General features: G+C 62.7%; 2 protein-coding genes across 3 annotated transcripts; one reads left to right on the top strand and one right to left on the bottom strand.

Moving 5' to 3' along the window:
- Positions 1 to 4,004: 4,004 nt before the first annotated feature.
- GRM2 (glutamate metabotropic receptor 2) lies at positions 4,005 to 10,379 on the top strand. 2 transcript variants are annotated; one of them, XM_069027769.1, is made up of 5 exons: positions 4,005 to 4,463; positions 6,129 to 6,966; positions 7,665 to 8,728; positions 9,626 to 9,800; positions 10,306 to 10,379. In XM_069027769.1, the coding sequence occupies exons 1-5, from the start codon at positions 4,005 to 4,007 to the stop codon at positions 10,377 to 10,379; spliced, it is 2,610 nt and encodes an 869-aa protein (XP_068883870.1). The 2 variants fall into 2 exon arrangements, with proteins under 2 accessions (XP_068883870.1, XP_068883871.1); XM_069027770.1 differs by having other exon boundaries at positions 4,089 to 4,463; positions 9,626 to 9,809.
- Positions 10,380 to 11,329: 950 nt separating this feature from the next.
- On the bottom strand, positions 11,330 to 16,346 carry RRP9 (ribosomal RNA processing 9, U3 small nucleolar RNA binding protein). Its single transcript, XM_069028327.1, has 16 exons — positions 16,253 to 16,346; positions 15,034 to 15,146; positions 14,824 to 14,906; positions 14,349 to 14,467; positions 14,195 to 14,268; positions 14,038 to 14,079; positions 13,723 to 13,849; positions 13,405 to 13,529; positions 13,085 to 13,177; positions 12,885 to 12,985; positions 12,637 to 12,771; positions 12,412 to 12,474; positions 12,189 to 12,334; positions 12,014 to 12,093; positions 11,794 to 11,867; positions 11,330 to 11,703 (listed from the first exon to the last, which is right to left on the bottom strand). The coding sequence occupies exons 1-16, from the start codon at positions 16,344 to 16,346 to the stop codon at positions 11,598 to 11,600; spliced, it is 1,575 nt and encodes a 524-aa protein (XP_068884428.1). The 3' UTR covers positions 11,330 to 11,597.
- Positions 16,347 to 16,447: the final 101 nt, after the last annotated feature.

Below are 16,447 nucleotides of genomic sequence, written 5' to 3'. Positions count from 1 at the left end.
TGTGTCATCCCCTGTCCCGTTCTTGTCTCTGAGTGACGGAGCTCTGGGGATGCAGTGCCGTGGGATCCTGGGCAGCCAAATGGTTCTAGAAAGAGTTTGGGCAAGTGGTGGAGATCTGGAACATAACCCTACCAGTGCCTCCGTTTTTGGATGGTCCAAAGCCTTCCCCAGCTTGGTGCTTGGGCTGCTGGTGAGTGCCGGGGGCTGCGTGGAATGCAGATGGGCACTGGGGTAATGCTGGGCTCCTGGACTCCTCCCAAGGACCTGGGGAGTGGGGAGCAGGCCAGGCAAGGGGGGAACAAACCCTGGGGCACCAGTTTGTGGCTGTGGAGCTTGAGCTGGGGCTGGGACCCCTCTCACTGGCCTGGGAATGAGCTGGGGGCTGTGGGGCCAGGGGAGCAGGTGCTGAGCTGTGCCCTGCCAGTTCTGCCACGGTGCAGAGCAGGTCCTGCCTGCTCTGGCTGCGTCCTGCCCCTGCCCAGCCTGGATCTGACCATTCCTTGCTTGCATCTCTCCATGCCTTGTTTGTGTCCTGCCTTGCCTGGCCACGTCCTGCTTACATCCTGCCGATGCTCGGGCTCAGTCTGGCCATCCCTTCCCTGGATCTGGCTGTGTCTTGCCTGTTTTCTGCCTTCTCTGTCATGTCCTGCCCGATCCTGCGTTCCCTGCCCGTGTCCTGCCCGTTCCCTGCCTGCACCTGGCCATCTGCCCCCGGCTTTGCCCCAGCCCCAGCGGTGCCCTGCCCGGCTCAGCCGGTGCCGGAGCGAGCGCGGGGCAGTCGGGGCGGCCCCAGGGGTGCTGCTGCCCACCGGGCCGGGCCGGACCGGGGCCGGACCGGGGCGGGGGCCGGGCCGGGCGGGGGGCGGAGCGGCTCCGCTCTGCTGGGGCTGGCGGAGTGTCAGAGGCGGCGGCGGGAGGCGGTGGCAGCCGCAGCTCCGAGACAGCCGCGGCACCGGCACCGGCTCCCGGCACAGTCCGCCGGGCCCAGGTAAGGGCTGCGGTCCCACCCCGGCGCTCCCATCGCCGTGACCTCGGTTCGCGCCGTGCCGCGGCGGCGCTTCGCTTGTCTCCAGAGCCCCGGTGCCGGCGGTGGAGCGGCACGGAGACCGGCGATCCCCCGCAGCCGTCGGGGCCGCGCCACGGCGGGGCTCGGCGACCAGTGCCCCGTGCCGGGGCTCCTGGAGCTGCGGGACGAGAGCAGAGCACGCGCACGGGTACCGGCACCGGCACGGGCACCGGAGGCGCCGGGGATGCGGGCGGTCAGGGTGGCACCGGGGCCGCTCCCGCCGCTCCCCCTTGCCCGGCTCAGGACGCGGAGCTCCGGGAGAACGGCTTGGGAGGGTCCTCGTCCCCCCGGTGTCCCGGCAGCCCCGAGCCCCGCAGTGGGCACTCAGCGGGACCCGCCGCCGCAGCCCTCGGCCGGGGCTGCCCAGGGCAGGGAAGCGGGGTCACAGACCCCCGCCCCTGCTGTTGCCCCGGGTCTCCCGTCAGGCTGCCCGGGCCGGGCAGAGCCGGGGCTTTGACGGGGGCTCCGGGTGTGCCGGGGCAGCCGGATCTCGGGGCGCGTTCGGGACGGGATGTGGGGCGGCCGCGGCGGCGGGGGAGCGCCCCGGGGAGGCGCCTCGGCCCCGCGAGGCACCGGGGCTGGCAGCCCTTGTGCAGGGGAGAGGTGGGGGCTCCTGTCAGAGCTCGGTGGCGGTGGGACCTCTGGGACCCCCGCGGGAGGTGACACTGCCCCTGCGCCCCCGCAGCACTGCCGCTCTGGCACACGCCCCAGGTGTCACACACCCCCGGGGTGCTGGTGCCGGAGGGGTCAGGGCTCCTGGCAGGGCGTGGAAAGCGCTCAGGGCACGGAGGAGACACGACCCCTTCTCACCCACCCCACTCACGATGCGCCCGGGAGGAGAGGCTGCCCGCAGCTGGCAGGAGCTTCCTGCCGTACCGTGGCCGTCGGGCTGGACTTGGCTCTGCCCTACCCGGTGTTTCACTTCCCCAAATGTTCTCCAGGGGTTTCCGCGGGCTGTCATCCCCCCGACTACGCCAGTCGAGCTGAGCAGCTGCGGGAATGGCGGCAGCCCTGCTCACTGTCCATCGCGGCTCGCGGCCGGGTGGGTGATGGTTTGCCCTTCAGAGGAGCTTGGCCTGAAGGTGCCTTTCATCTGGTGGGTCCTGTCAGCCGCCCTAAAAGAGGTGAACTGCATGGACTCGGGTTCCCAGTGCCACCGGACCCCCGTGCCAGGCTCAGCCTGCTGCTGATGGGCTCCATCAATAATCCATGTGCCTGTGGCCTCTTTCCTGCTTGGGGAACCCCCGGGTCCCTTAGAAGCATTGATTCCTGAAATAAGGCAGGGACCCTTCCTTCTCTCATCTCCAAACTCCTTCACACTGTGGGGTCAGGTAGGAGATGCCCTGAGACAGGTGGGGACTCAGCAGCAGCAGACAGCACCTGAGGACAGGCACTTAGGGGCATGGAGGAAGAGGAGGAGATCCCTGTCACCCTACCCACCCCACCCCATTATGCTCTGTGCCACACTGCTGCCCGCATCCCCCTGGGCATCACTGCCAGCTCCAACTGCTTGCTGGAGGGCTCTTCCAGCACAGTCATCATGAGCTGGAGCTGTCTGGGAGCAGCATGGGGGCATCAAGGGGTCCTCTCCTCCTGCTCAGGAACAGTAGCCTCAGTCCTGGCTGCAGGGAACTGAAGGGGGGCCAGCACTCTCTGGCATCCCCCTCCCACCCTCTGTGCCTCCACGAGCACTGCTGGGCTGTGGAAGAGCCACGGTCCTGCCACAGCATCTGCAGTTTCCTGTTCCACAGCAGCCTGAGGCTTCTGGACTGCTAAGGGGTCTCCTTCTCCCATGGCCCCTGAAATGCCAGCCCCGTGGGATTTCAGCAGTCAGCTTCAAATGGGAAACAAATCTCTCCCGTGATTTGGGAAAAGACAACCAATCTCGGAGGGGACTGCATCTTCTGCCAAAACAAGGCCTGCCTGCTGCAAAAGCCTTTGATTCCCCCGCGCCTCCTTGCTTTCTGCAGAGGGAGTCAGCAAACCTGGCTCTTACTTTTACTGAAATCTCTGAATTTAGTATACAGGGAAGGAAGGGGCGGTGGTGAGAGAACAGACTCTGAAGCACCGCGACTGCCAGAGCCCTGCGCGTTGCTGCATGAGGGTGAAGCCAGTGGCGAGTCCCTGCTCCAGCCCCGGTGCCACAGACAGCGCTGGGGGCAGCAGCAGGGTGGGTGGGCTCCATGGCTACAGGATGGGGGTTTAAATGTTGTGGGCACTGGGTGCTGTGGGCACGGTGGGCTCGTGGCTGGCTGCTTTTGGCAGTGCTCTTGGCTGGAGGTTGGGATCTGTCAGCACCCCTGATGCTGCTGCGTGGGTCGGGGGCTCGGCTTGGAGCCGGCCTTGGCTCTATCTGCCCAGCCCGGCCTCCCTATGCCAGGCGACATCCCTGGCTCTTTCCCCCTCCATGGTATTTTAGGGCTGTCAGGCTGTCCCCCTGCAGGCTGTTCTGCCCGGTGCTGCCAGAGGGGCCAGCTCTGTGCCCACCCCTATGCCAGTGCATCCCTGCAAGTGCTGTGGGGAGACCGGTCTCTGTGCCCCTCCTTGTCCCCTGGGGTCTGTGTCACTTGTGTGTGGCCTGGGGGCTCTGGGTCACTGTGGGAGCTATTGCATCTGCTCACCTTGCCTTTCTGCAGGGGACTTCATCCTAGGGGCACTCTGGGTGGGGGGCACCGACAGGCTCATGCCCTTGCTCTCCCGTGCAGCACTGACTGCCCCTGTCCCTGTCGTGCCTTGCATCCCACAGCCCCAGCAGCTTTTCCCTTTGCTTTTCCAGGTGCCGAGGGCTCTGCCGGGGTGGCACGACCTCCCTCCCACCCACACCACGCCGTGCCACCCCCCACCACCCAATGCCTGGGGACTGCCTGCCCTCGCCTTGACGGGTGGCAGCGGGTGACACGGGGTGGTGTGGGTCCCCCGGCCAGCACCAGCACACCCCATGGCGGTCCCCTTGGCCGCCTGGCTGGGGCTGATGCACCTGGCCACCTGTCTGGCTGCTGGGCACGGCATGGCTGGCAAGAAGGAGATCAGCATGGATGGGGACCTGGTGATTGGGGGCCTCTTCCCTGTCCACGAGAAAGGAGTGGGGAGCGAAGACTGCGGCAAGATCAACGAGCACCGGGGCATCCAGCGCCTGGAGGCCATGCTCTTCGCCCTGGACGAGATCAACAAGGACGGGAGCATCCTGCCGGGGGTGAAGCTGGGTGCTCACATCCTCGACACCTGTTCCAAGGACACCTACGCCCTAGAGCAGTCCCTTGACTTCGTCCGTGCCTCCCTTACCAGGGTGGATGGTTCCGAGCACATCTGCCCTGATGGCTCCTATGCCGTCCATGATGATGTTCCCACTGCCATCACTGGCGTCATCGGGGGCTCCTACAGTGATGTTTCCATCCAGGTACTGCCCAGGCAAGAGGGGCTCAGGTGGGGCTGGGGTTTGGCAGAAATGGGGGAAGGGGATAAAACTTTGGCAGCCGTGCAGTGATACCACTGCCAGTGTGGCACAGGACAGCTCACTCATCCCTCATGGTGATGCTTGGCCCCTTTCTCCAGTGGGGAGGGAATGACGTAGGAGCCAAGCCTCACTTGGGGACAGGTGTTGATTCCTCTCCTGGGGTCAAGGCGGTAAGTGCAGCTCCTCAGCCCAGCTCATGTCTGGACTGTGACAGGCAGAGCAGAGCTGACCGGTGTGAGGGGGCACTGTCCCCCCTGCCCTCCCAAACCACAGCCTGTGAGGTGCTGCAAGGGACATGCACCTCTGAGGGGCTCAGCCATAGGGCTGCCTGGCTGGAGCAGGGTGGGCTCAGAGGACAAGTGTCCCTGTGTCCCCAGTGATCCCACAGGAACAGGCACTGCAAACTTCAGACATGGCTGTCACTCTGCGTGGGGTGCATCTCAGTCCCCAAATCCACAGCTCTGTGGACCCAGAGGCTGGTTCCAGCACGGAGAAGAGCATCCCCTGAGGATGCAGGCAGCTGGCAGGACCAGCTGAGTCTCGGGGGTGGCCGGTGGGCCGCATGCTTGCTGAGATTTAGTAAGTTCCCAGCATGTGTCAGACTGCGTTTCCTGGTCCCTGGAGCCCCTGCATCCCCCAGCTATGGGGCGGAAGAGGCTGGGACTGCGTGGCGGAGGCAGCATCCCAGCCCAGCCTGGGCACTTGTCCCTTCCCCTGCCGGGAACCAGGGTGTCCTCATGTCCCAACCCCGGGCGGGCAGGTGTCAGCAGGGGCAGAATGTGGGCAGGCTGGGGAGCACAAGGGTCAGTGGGGGGACATGGCAGGCTGGCAGCTCCCATGCATGGTGAGGACAGGCAGCAGTATCACTGTGCTCAGGGGCCGCCTTCTGCCATTAGGGGACTTTGTTGACAAGATCATTTCTCCACGTTAATTAAGCCACGTCTGCTGCCTGGGGAGCAGTGAGATGTGGGCAGGCTTGGCAGCCCTGCCAGCACACCCGAGGCCCCCTTGCTGCTGCCCCCAGAGCCTGGGTTTTAACAGCCTCATTAGTGGGGCTTTTTTCCCCTTTGAAGCTAACGAGGGATTCTGCTGAGGGGCTGGAAGGTGCCAGTCCCTCTGGAGCTCCTGATGCAGGATGCGCAGGAACCGGTCCCCTGACCCAGCTCTGCAGCATCCCCCAGCCTGGTGGGGTGACTCTGCCCCTGCTCCCAACCCCCAGAATCCTTTCCCCCTGTGCTGTGGGGCTGTCAGGCATCTTGACTTTCTTCTTGCCATCAAGCATCTCCCACAGGTCACCTATGGCAGACTTTCTGCTTTTGTCCGCTCCCCAGCCCTGAAATTCAGAGGGAAGCACTTGAAATACTACCAAAAAAAAAAAAAGACAAATGAGCATGTCTGAGGGCTGAGGCACTCTGTGAATGTGCCATCCACTCTTCTTCTCCAGTCCCTCCACAGATCAGGATGCTCCGGGTTGGGATGGGTTGCTCATCAGCCCAGTGGCTGTGCTTGGGAGCATCGTGTGATGCTGGGTGTTGGGTGAGGGTCCCCCCATAGGAACGTCCCTTGCTGGCCACCTCTTCAGGCACTGACCTCTCCTCCTCCATGCAGGTGGCCAACCTGCTGCGGCTCTTCCAGATCCCACAGATCAGCTATGCCTCCACCAGTGCCAAGCTCAGTGACAAGTCCCGCTACGACTACTTTGCCCGCACTGTCCCACCAGACTTCTACCAAGCCAAAGCCATGGCGGAGATCCTTCGCTTCTTCAACTGGACCTACGTCTCCACTGTGGCCTCGGAGGGCGACTACGGGGAGACGGGGATCGAGGCCTTTGAGCAAGAAGCCCGCATGCGCAACATCTGCATCGCCACCTCGGAGAAGGTGGGGCGCTCCATGAACAAGAAGACCTATGACGGAGTGGTTCGGGCTCTGCTGCAGAAGCCCAATGCCAGAGTGGTCGTGCTGTTCACCCGAAGTGAAGACGCCCGGGAGCTGCTGGCGGCTGCCCAGAGAGCCAATGTGTCCTTCATGTGGGTGGCCAGTGATGGGTGGGGAGCCCTGGAGAGCGTGGTGGCCGGGAGCGAAGCAGTGGCAGAGGGAGCCATCACCATCGAGCTGGCAGCCTACCCCATTAAGGAGTTTGCTTCCTACTTCCGTAACCTGCACCCCTACAATAACAGCCGAAATCCCTGGTTTCGGGAGTTTTGGGAGCAGAAGTTTAGGTGCAGCTTCCACACACAGGACTGTAGCCGGTACTCCCTCAAGACAGGCAAGTTTGAGCCAGAGTCCAAGATCACGTTCGTGGTCAATGCAGTCTATGCCATGGCTCACTCTCTTCACAACATGCACCGGACATTGTGCCCCAACTCCACAAAGCTCTGTGATGCCATGAAGCCTGTCAATGGCAAGAGGTTTTACAAGGACTTTATACTCAATGTTAATTTTGATGGTGAGTCCAAAATGGAGATTGGGTTTGGCTGACAAACTGGAAAGGGATGGGTGGAGGATAGGAAAGAAGGAGGCCCAAATTTGACCCAAGACCCTCCAATTCCTCCAGCCTGCCCATGCCCAGGGCTGTGGTTGTCCTGAGGTGCCAACAGCCCACCATCATCCTTGGGAGGCAATCCAGGCCTTCTGTACCCAGTGGAAAGGTGTGGAAAAGCTGGTCACCAACTCCATCCTGCTACAGCTGGGTGGGACCAGCCCCACAAGGGACCCTTGAGAACATGGGTCCTTGCAAGCATCACGATTTACTCACATTTCAGGGATTAAACTGGAGGGACCCATGATCAGGGACCCATGTAGGCTGGGGTGAAGAGAAGCGTGTCATATGTCACTTGGGCTGAGGGTGTCTCAGCTACCAGGTGTCACTGAGAGCCGTGGAGGCTGCACAATCCCCCTCTGCCCCTGCAGAGCTGGGTGGGGCTGATGGGCTCTCAGGCAGGTGAGGATGGAGTTCTCCACCTTTGCTTTCCTGCTCCTAACATGTACATAGGCAGCAAGGATGGGAGTGAAGGCAGGAAACAGGTTGGGCATCTACCTGTGGCCATGGTGGGATGTGACCCTTGGATGAGACCTGCCTCCAGGCCTGGAGTGAGTGTTCTCCTGCCCCGAGGCAGTGACTGTCTGCCCTTCTCCTCCCTGCAGCTCCATTCAGGCCAGCGGACACCGAGAGCGTCGTTCGATTTGACCGCTATGGCGATGGGATCGGGCGCTACAACATCTTCAACTACCACTACGTGGACGGGCGGTACCGGTACCAGAAAGTGGGCTACTGGGCAGAGGGGCTCATCCTCGACACCAGCCTCATCCCCTGGGCTGAGACCTCCATTCCCGTGTCCCAGTGCAGCGACCCCTGCAAGAAGAATGAGATCAAGAGCATGCAGCCTGGGGACATTTGCTGCTGGATCTGCATCCCCTGCCAGCCCTACGAGTACCTGCTGGATGAGTTCACCTGCATGGACTGTGGTCTTGGTTACTGGCCCAACGAGACCCTGAATGGCTGCTACGAGCTGCCCCAAGAGTACATCCGCTGGAAAGATGTCTGGGCCATTGGTCCCGTCACCATCTCTTGCCTGGGTTTTATCTCCACTCTCTTCGTTATCGGAGTCTTTGTGAAGAACAACGACACTCCCATCGTGAAGGCCTCTGGACGAGAGCTGTGTTACATTCTCCTGACCGGAGTCCTCATGTGCTACAGCATGACCTTCATCTTCATCGCGAAGCCCTCCACCGGGGTGTGCACGCTCCGGCGCCTGGGGCTGGGCACGTCCTTCGCCGTCTGCTACTCGGCCCTCTTGACCAAGACGAATCGCATCGCCAGGATCTTCAGTGGAGTGAAGGAGGGGGTCCAGCGCCCCCGGTTCATAAGCCCAACGTCACAGGTGGTCATCTGCATGGCCCTCATCTCTTGCCAGCTGATCATCGTCATCATCTGGCTGCTGGTGGAGACCCCTGGCACAGGCAAGGAGACCGAGCCTGACAAGAGGTACATTGTCACCCTCAAGTGCAACAACCGTGACTCCAACATGCTCATTTCTCTCACCTACAATGTCCTCTTGATTGTACTCTGCACGGTCTATGCCTTCAAGACACGGAAATGTCCTGAAAACTTCAACGAGGCCAAGTTCATTGGGTTCACCATGTACACAACCTGCATCATCTGGCTGGCCTTCCTGCCCATCTTCTACGTGACCTCCAGCGACTACCGTGTAAGAGCCTGAGCTCTGAGGGGGCTCTGAGAGGGCTTGATCTTAGTGGTCCTGGAGATTTGGGCCATGCAGGGTTCATGATTAGGAGATGCGTGGGCATGGGGAAGGGTCTTCATTCACACACCTGGTGATGGTCACCTCTGCACTGGGTAATTCAGGACCAAGTGAAGGGTCCTGAAGGGCTGTGGCTGATGGGGCGATGAGTCCTGGAGAGAGGAGCTGCCCCACTCCCTCCCTTGCTAGGGTGAGGATGGGAAATGGCCCTGAGAACTCCAGAGATCCCCCATAACCAGACCATGGAGGAATGATAGCCATCCTTCAGCCTGGTGACACAAAAGCATGAGACAGCCCCTGGCTCATGCAGACACCACACCCCAGGGCATGAATGCCAGCCTCAGGGCCAGCCTGATTCCCGGGCTGCCGAGCAGTGCCAGGAACTGGGAGCACAGAGTGCTCTGCAGCACCTGCAGCACCTCAAGCCCCCTGGCACGGACAACCAAACACATTCTTGATGGGTCTTGAGGAGCTGGTGGGGGTAGTCAGAGGTTTCCAGAGAGGACCTGCACCCCCAGAGGGGGTGGGCACCGGGATGGGGGAGTGCAGGCTCTGGCCCTGGGCAGTGCCACAAAGCAGCACGCTGGCAGGGCTGGGGTTGCTGCTCAGGGTGCACCTGCTTTGCAGGGGCAACTTGTCCCCATCTGGGCAGTGTCCATGCTCTGCCCATGGGTCTCTTGGGGGATGACCCTGACAGAGGGATGTGGTGTGGGGTGGGATGTCCCTGCAGGGTGCAGCCTGTGCCCAGTGGGGCTGGCCAGTGCCACAGTACAGGCTTCATCCTGCCCTGCTCGGGGCAAAGGGCTGATGGGTGGAGCACCTGATGCCCACCCCTGTCTCCAGGTCCAGACCACGACCATGTGCATCTCGGTGAGCCTCAGCGGCACCGTGGTCCTCGGCTGCCTCTTCACCCCCAAGCTGCACATCATACTCTTCCAGCCGCAGAAGAACGTGGCCAGTCACCGCGTGGGCACCGCTCGGTTCAGTGTGGCAGCAGCCAGCTCCAGCCAGTCCCATGGTGAGCATGGTGGGGCTGGGGACGGGCTGGGGGACAGCACCCCTTTCCTGGTGGGGGGTGTGTGTGGGCACACCTGGCATGGGTTCCTGAAGAAGAGTGAGGTGTGGGGTATGGCACAGTGGGAAATGGGGGGTATTGGAGGATGTGGTGTCCCCAGTCCTCTTCCCTGTCCCTCAGGCTCTTCCCTGTCCTCTGTCCCAATGCCTCATCTCCCAGGACAGCACAGCTGCCAGAGGGGCACTGCTCCTGGGGGCCTGTCATTGCTCTGAGGGGACAGGGCCACTCTCCACCTCAGCCCAGGGGATTCAGCTGCCCCCAGATGCCTGTCACTACCCCAGGCACTCTCCACTTCAGACCCAGGGAATATGGCCACCCTGGGCACCCACGGGGACACGGCCATCCTGGGCACTCTCCACCCCAGCTCTCTGGGCACTGCTGCCATGGGATGCTGGGAGGTGCTGCTGCCAGACCCCAACCCAGCCCTGACTGCTGCCTTCCTGTCCAGGCTCAGCCTCGCCGTACGTGCCCACGGTGTGCAACGGCCGCGAGGTGGTGGACTCCACGACGTCATCCTTGTGAAGGATGGGGGGCCAGGCTGTGGTGCTGCCACGTGGCACCCCTACCGCTTCCCCAGGGAGAGCAGTGCCCGCAGCATGGCCCACTGAGGGGCCAGATGCAGCCGGGAGGCTCAGTCCCTGCTCCAGCACGAGCTACACATCCCACATGTCGGGTCATGGTACGTGTCACCCTTCCCTTGCACTGAGCCACGTTACATGTACCCTGTCCTCCACACCCTGCACTGAGCCATGGCACACGTCCCTCTGCACCACCTGCACTGAGCCATTGTGCACCCACACCCCCTGCACTGAGCCACGGTGAATGCCCCCATCCCTCGCACTGAGCCATAGTGCACACCGCACGGACCTCACACTGAGCTGCGGCACAAACACCCTCTCCTTGTCCCTTGCACTGAGCCCTGGTGCAGACCCACCACCACCTGCAGCCAGCCCCGGGGCACATCCCCTGCCTGTCGCCCCCAGCCCCGGCGCACAACTCGACTCCCTCTCACCGAGCCACGTTCCACCTCCTGCTTTTTGCTTGCGCCAATCCACGCTGCACCTCCCGCTCCCTCGCTGTGGTGCCACACATGGAGCTGCCCTCGCCCCATCGCCCACCCTACTTTCCCATCATCTCCTGTGCCAAGCCTTGGACCACGTCACCCTGTCCCTAGTGCTTTGCAGGTTCACGTTTTCCTCCTGATTCCGGCCTCAGGAGAGCCACCGAGCGTGGCTGGGCTGGGCCCAAGCCCCCCATTGCTTCCCTCACTGTGTGTGGCGCTTCTCATCCCTTTGTGGGAGACAGGGCAGGAGCAGAGGTGGACAAATGCCCGCTGACCCCAGCCCCTGCAGAGCCTGGGGGGGCTGTTGGAGGCTCAGGGCAAGTAACAGGACCAAGGTATTTGAGCCCAACCAAGTTTTTAAGAGTAGACTTTTTCTGTGAACAAAAGTGTGATTTTTTTTTTTTTTTATTGTAATTTATGTAAATAAAGTGGTTTTGGTGTTTGTTTTTTTTTACAAAATGGATTGTTCCAGAGCTCAGGTACAGCCAAACCTGAGAGAAGGGGACAGACCCTCGCAGAGGGCAAAGCCACTTCAAGACACAGGGGCCAGCAGGATCAGGGGCCATGTGACAATCCCCACTCACATCCTACCAACCTCAGGGTGGTGGCTGCACCAAGGATGTGGGGGACAGCTCCAGGGCACAATGACCTGCTCCAGTGGCTCCAGGGACAGGGGGCTAGGAGCTGCCAGGGGACTCAGGGCTAGAAGCTGTTGTGTTCTGCTTCAGGGGGATGATGCAGATGCTGTTTTTGGCTTCTTTGATTCTCCACCACCGCCCGAGCCTGTGGATGAAATGGGGGGTCACCCTCCAACAAAACCTAGAAGAGGGGGAAGCTGCACCCCCAGGCAGCACCAGGGAGGGGGGACAGTACCGGTGCTCCTGCCCAATGCCAGCCACCAGGAAGTCACCAGCTGCTGAGAACTTGAGGCTGTTGACAAAACCCACCTGGAGGGGACAGGGCAGGGTGAAGGGACAGGGCAGGGTGAGGGACTCCCACAGGCTTCTCCTGCTGCTCAAGAAGGGGAGCCCCTGCTGAGAGACCCTCCAGCCCAGCCCTAGAATTCCCAACCTGCCCATCCATCCATCCGTACCAAGGGGATGTCTAAGAGGTGCTCCAGCTTCCGAAATCCCTCACCACACTTCCAGAGCTTCAAGCTGCCGCTGTGGGACCCTGGGGTACAGAGAGGAGACTGTCATGCAGCCCAGCCCAGGGATGGGAGCAGGACACACTTGCCCCACAAGCTGCCAGAAGTAGGTGCCACACACCTGTTGCCAGGAGGTCACTGTTGCGCAGGGCAGCCACTGCCGAGATCCAGTATGGCTGCTGCAGGCCCTGGGCGTCCTGCTCCCCGTGCGCCTGCCGAGCCAGCGCCAGCGGCTTCCTCTTTGTCAGCCCCCACAGGGCTAAAGACCTGTGGGGAACGTGAGCGATGAGGGGGCTGAGGGGGCACCCTGCCCGCCCCAGGCACCACCCTGGCACTGTGCTCACCCATCATCAGCGCCAGACACCATGTGCTCCTCGTTGATGAGCTGGATACAGTCAATGGAGCCCCTGTGAAGGGAAGCAACTGCCAGAGTTACAAGTGTGCTTTGGGATCCTGCTTAGGGGACAAGGGCTCACCGGGGCATCAGCATCCCCAGGGTGCTCCTGCCACACACCGCTGCCCCAGCTGGACATGCCTGCTCACAGCCCCCTCTTGCACCCCAGACATACTGGTGCCCAGAAAACACAAGCTGTGATTCCTCAGGGATCTTCCAGAGCCGCACGGTGCCATCCCGTCCCCCCGCTGTCACACAGCACTCCCGGCTCAGGCTGTCCAGCCCCGTGATGACGTCCTGGTGTCCGAACCTGGAGAAGGAGATGACAAAGAGCTGTGGCAAGCATGACCCTCTGCCCCCTCACCTCCTCAAGGCTGCTGGCACACCCCTTGGAAGGGTGATTGGGATTCCCCCAGGTCTTACAGGGTCTCCACGTATGCGTTCTCTGCCACATCCCACACCTTGACGCAGCGGTCATGGGAAGCGCTGTACAGCTGGTGTGTGCCCTTTCGGAAGGACAGGCCCTGGGGACAGATGGACAGACATGGCACAGCAGTGAGGGATGCCAAGGAGGACACAGCTGCCTGGCCCCACAGGCATCGTGCCCAGTGCCCCCAACTCACCGAGACGGCGTCACGGTGCCCTGTGAAGATGTGCAGGCGCTTGCAGGTGGCTGCATCCCAGATCATGATCAGCTTGTTCCTGTCTCCCGTAGCCTGGCACACAGGAGGGGATGCCTGAGACCTGCACCTTGGAGACCCATAGCCCACCCCTGCCTCCACTCCCACTCCATGGGTTTTGGGTGTCCTAGGCACCCATTCTTGACCCAGCAAGGGGTAGGGGCTGCTTTAACCTGGTAAGGAACATCTGGGCATGAGACCCTACCCCCAGGACCCCAGGAGAACACTCCCCATGGCCACCTCCCCACCCCCTGTCCTCGTACCAGGTACTTGCCATCCGATGAAATGGCCATGCAAAGGACATGGGATGCGTGCCCCATGTGCCGCTCCTCCGTGCCTTTCTTCCCCCCTGGCACCGTGCACAGCCTCTTCCCACTGTCCACCTCCCCTGCAGGAAAGGCATTGCAGTCACCCTCTGGGAGCCTCCCACCACACCCAAAAGTGCCAATGAGTCTCCCACAGAGCCTGGAATTATGCACAATCCAAGAACAGCCAAGGGCCAAGCCACTTCAGTGGACACCTGAGTCCCTGCAGGGTTTGGGCTGGGGAACAGCCAGTCAGAGCCCCAGGTAAACACTTGCATTTGATTAGAGAGCCGTCCTTGGAAGCAGAAAAAATGAATTTGTCGTCAGGAGAGATGACCAGGCAGGTAACAGGCAGCTGGTGTCCCCGCAGCACACGGATCCTGGCTGGATCTGGAGGCCGTACCTGCAGCAACAGCAGGATGTGAACTGGGCTGCCCAGGACCCTTCCCCAGGCATGGGAGTGCCCCAGCAGAGCACCCTGCCTCCTCCAGGGTGCCGGCAGCAGGGAGAAGGGCCGTGGGGTGCTGGCCATGCCTTAGTGTCCCCAAAGCCGGCACTTGCAGTCCGGCACCCCCAGCACTGGGCACTTACATCTTTGGCGACCAGGCGCTGCAGCCGGCCTTTCTGCTCCAACTGAGGAAGAAGCGGGAGGCTCAGCAGAGGTGGCCTCAGCCCCGGTCCCGCGGGAAGGGGACAGAGCCCGCTGCCGTCATCGGGACCGAGGGGCCGCGCCCGCCCCCCCGCTCACCACGTCCTCCTTCAGCCGGTCGCCGATGAGATCCGCCGGCTCGAGTTCCTCTTCCTCCTCCGCCCGCTCCTCCTCTGCGGCGGGACAGTGCATCAGGGTCGGGCTCAGCGCCCGGGGCCGCCCCGCCGGGGCACCGGCGCCGAGCGGGACTCACCGAGCTGGCGGAGCTCCTCCAGGTACTGCTTGGCCAAGCGCAGCTTCTTCTCCTGCGGCGTCTCGTCCACCTCCTCCTCCGCCGCCGCTGCTTCTCGCCGCCGCCGCCCCAACAACGGGCTGCAGGGACACGTGTTCGTGAGCATCGGTACCGGCATCCCGCAGCTACCGGCACCCCCTCCGGTCAGGCACCTCGCTCCGATACAGGCATCTCCCGGTATCGGAACCCCGCTCCGATACAGGCATCTCCCGGTATCGGCACCCCGCTCCGGTACAGGCATCTCCCGGTATCGGAACCCCGCTCCGATACAGGCATCTCCCGGTATCGGCACCCCGCTCCGATACAGGCATCTCCCGGTATCGGCACCCCGCTCCGGTACAGGCATCTCCCGGTATCGGCACCCCGCTCCGGTACAGGCATCTCCCGGTATCGGAACCCCGCTACGGTACCGGCACTCCCCGAGCGCAGCCTTTACCTCTCTGTCTCGGAATCGCTAGACACTTCCTCGTCGGCGGGCCGACCGACCATCGCCCGCCGTCTCCCATCGGCGCCCGGTGCCTGCGGAACAAAATGAGGCGATAGACGGGACGAGACGGGACGGGCGCAGCGAAAGCGCCACGGCGGCGACTCCGCCAGGGTAGCCCTTCCTCGCCTCCCTCCGAACCTGGCCGGGCCCGGCTCTTACCGCCGACCGCGGACGCCGCCGTGCCGCCGCCCCGCGCGGGGCCTTGGCCCTCCGGCCGCCCGCCGCCGCCGCCATGCTGCCGCCGCACGTGCGCCCCCCCGCCGGCCGCCGGGCTCAGGCCACGCCCCCGGCAGCGCCTATTGGCTGTTGGCGGCAGCATCCCGCCTCCTATTGGCCCTGCGGCGCCGCCTCCCGGTTCCGGAAGCGCGCCCTGTCCCGCCTCCGTCCGGCGGCCGCGCTGTCACTCGGTGTGACGTCACGCTCCCGCCCCGCCCCTCGGCCCGTAGCCCCACCCCCGGTGTCGCTCCCCGCCGCTGTCCCCGCACCTCCGGTCCCGGTGCCCCGGGGCGAGCAGGGGCGTCCCTGCCGCAGGGACCGGCCACTCCTGCCGGGGACCCGCATGCCGGGACCGGTTGTCAGAGGCCAGGGCCCCCAGCGCTGCCTCCTCTGCCCTCCATGGCCCTTCGGGCCCAGTCCCACAGCGGGCAGCCCCCCGTGGTGACGGGGACAGTGGATGGGTCGCTACTTCCGAAATTATGATCAACTCGTTCCGCTCCTCAGGGACCCTTAACCAGCCCCCATTGTCGGGCATGGCCTCTGGTCCCGTCCCATGTCCTTTGTGGAGTCCCAGGGACCTGTCCTTGACCATGCTGGGTAGTGTCTCTGTCTGGGACAGGTGATGCTCTAAAGAGCTAAAATCTGCTTTTGTGCAGAATTTTATTATGCACGAACAATCTCTTTTCTCTTTGGCACAGCGGGAGTCAGGGAAGGACAGTGGGAAAGCCCCGCACTGGTCTCTGTAAGGAAAAAGGCTTAGGGAGAGCCTGTCCCAGCCAGTGCAAGTGGATGTACCAGCTGGGGAGTGAAGCTGCCCCCAGGCTCAGCACCCCAGAGCATGACGAGAGGAGCCACCCTCTGGGGCTGGAAGCCTGTCAGGGCTACGAAGTTTTGGTCTTGGTGGCCCCAGGCTGCTGTGGAGCTGTTGCTCAGTCTCTGAGGCTGCAGGAACCCATGCCAGGGGCAGTGTGGAAGGAGCTGGGTGGACAAGGAACCCACCTCCCCATCCATCTGGGCAGCAGGAGCAGAAAGGCAGCTGTGGTCAGGAAGGGGAGCTCTGCCTAGGAACTGAGCAAGATAGAACTCATGGGGACACATCTGAAGGGTCCAAACTGCACTGCCCAAAGGGCTGGCCAGGCTGGGAATCCCACCTTGGCCTCACCCGTGTCCTGGTCATGCAGGTGAAAGAGCAGCAGCAGCAGGCTGTCCTGCACCTCCTTCTTCATCACCTTCTTTGTGGTGCTCTCCGTAGCCATCACGACTTGAAAGAGACGGATGGAGAGCTCCCGCACAGTGTCCCACTGCTTGGAGAGGAGGGGAGGGCATGAAGATGGGACATCCTCAAAACAGCCTTGGA

Source organism: Aphelocoma coerulescens, chromosome 12 (assembly GCF_041296385.1).
Source record: "Aphelocoma coerulescens isolate FSJ_1873_10779 chromosome 12, UR_Acoe_1.0, whole genome shotgun sequence".
Classification (NCBI taxonomy): domain Eukaryota; kingdom Metazoa; phylum Chordata; class Aves; order Passeriformes; family Corvidae; genus Aphelocoma; species Aphelocoma coerulescens.
Note: the sequence above shows the minus strand (reverse complement) of the source record. Positions and strands in the feature narration are given on the sequence as shown.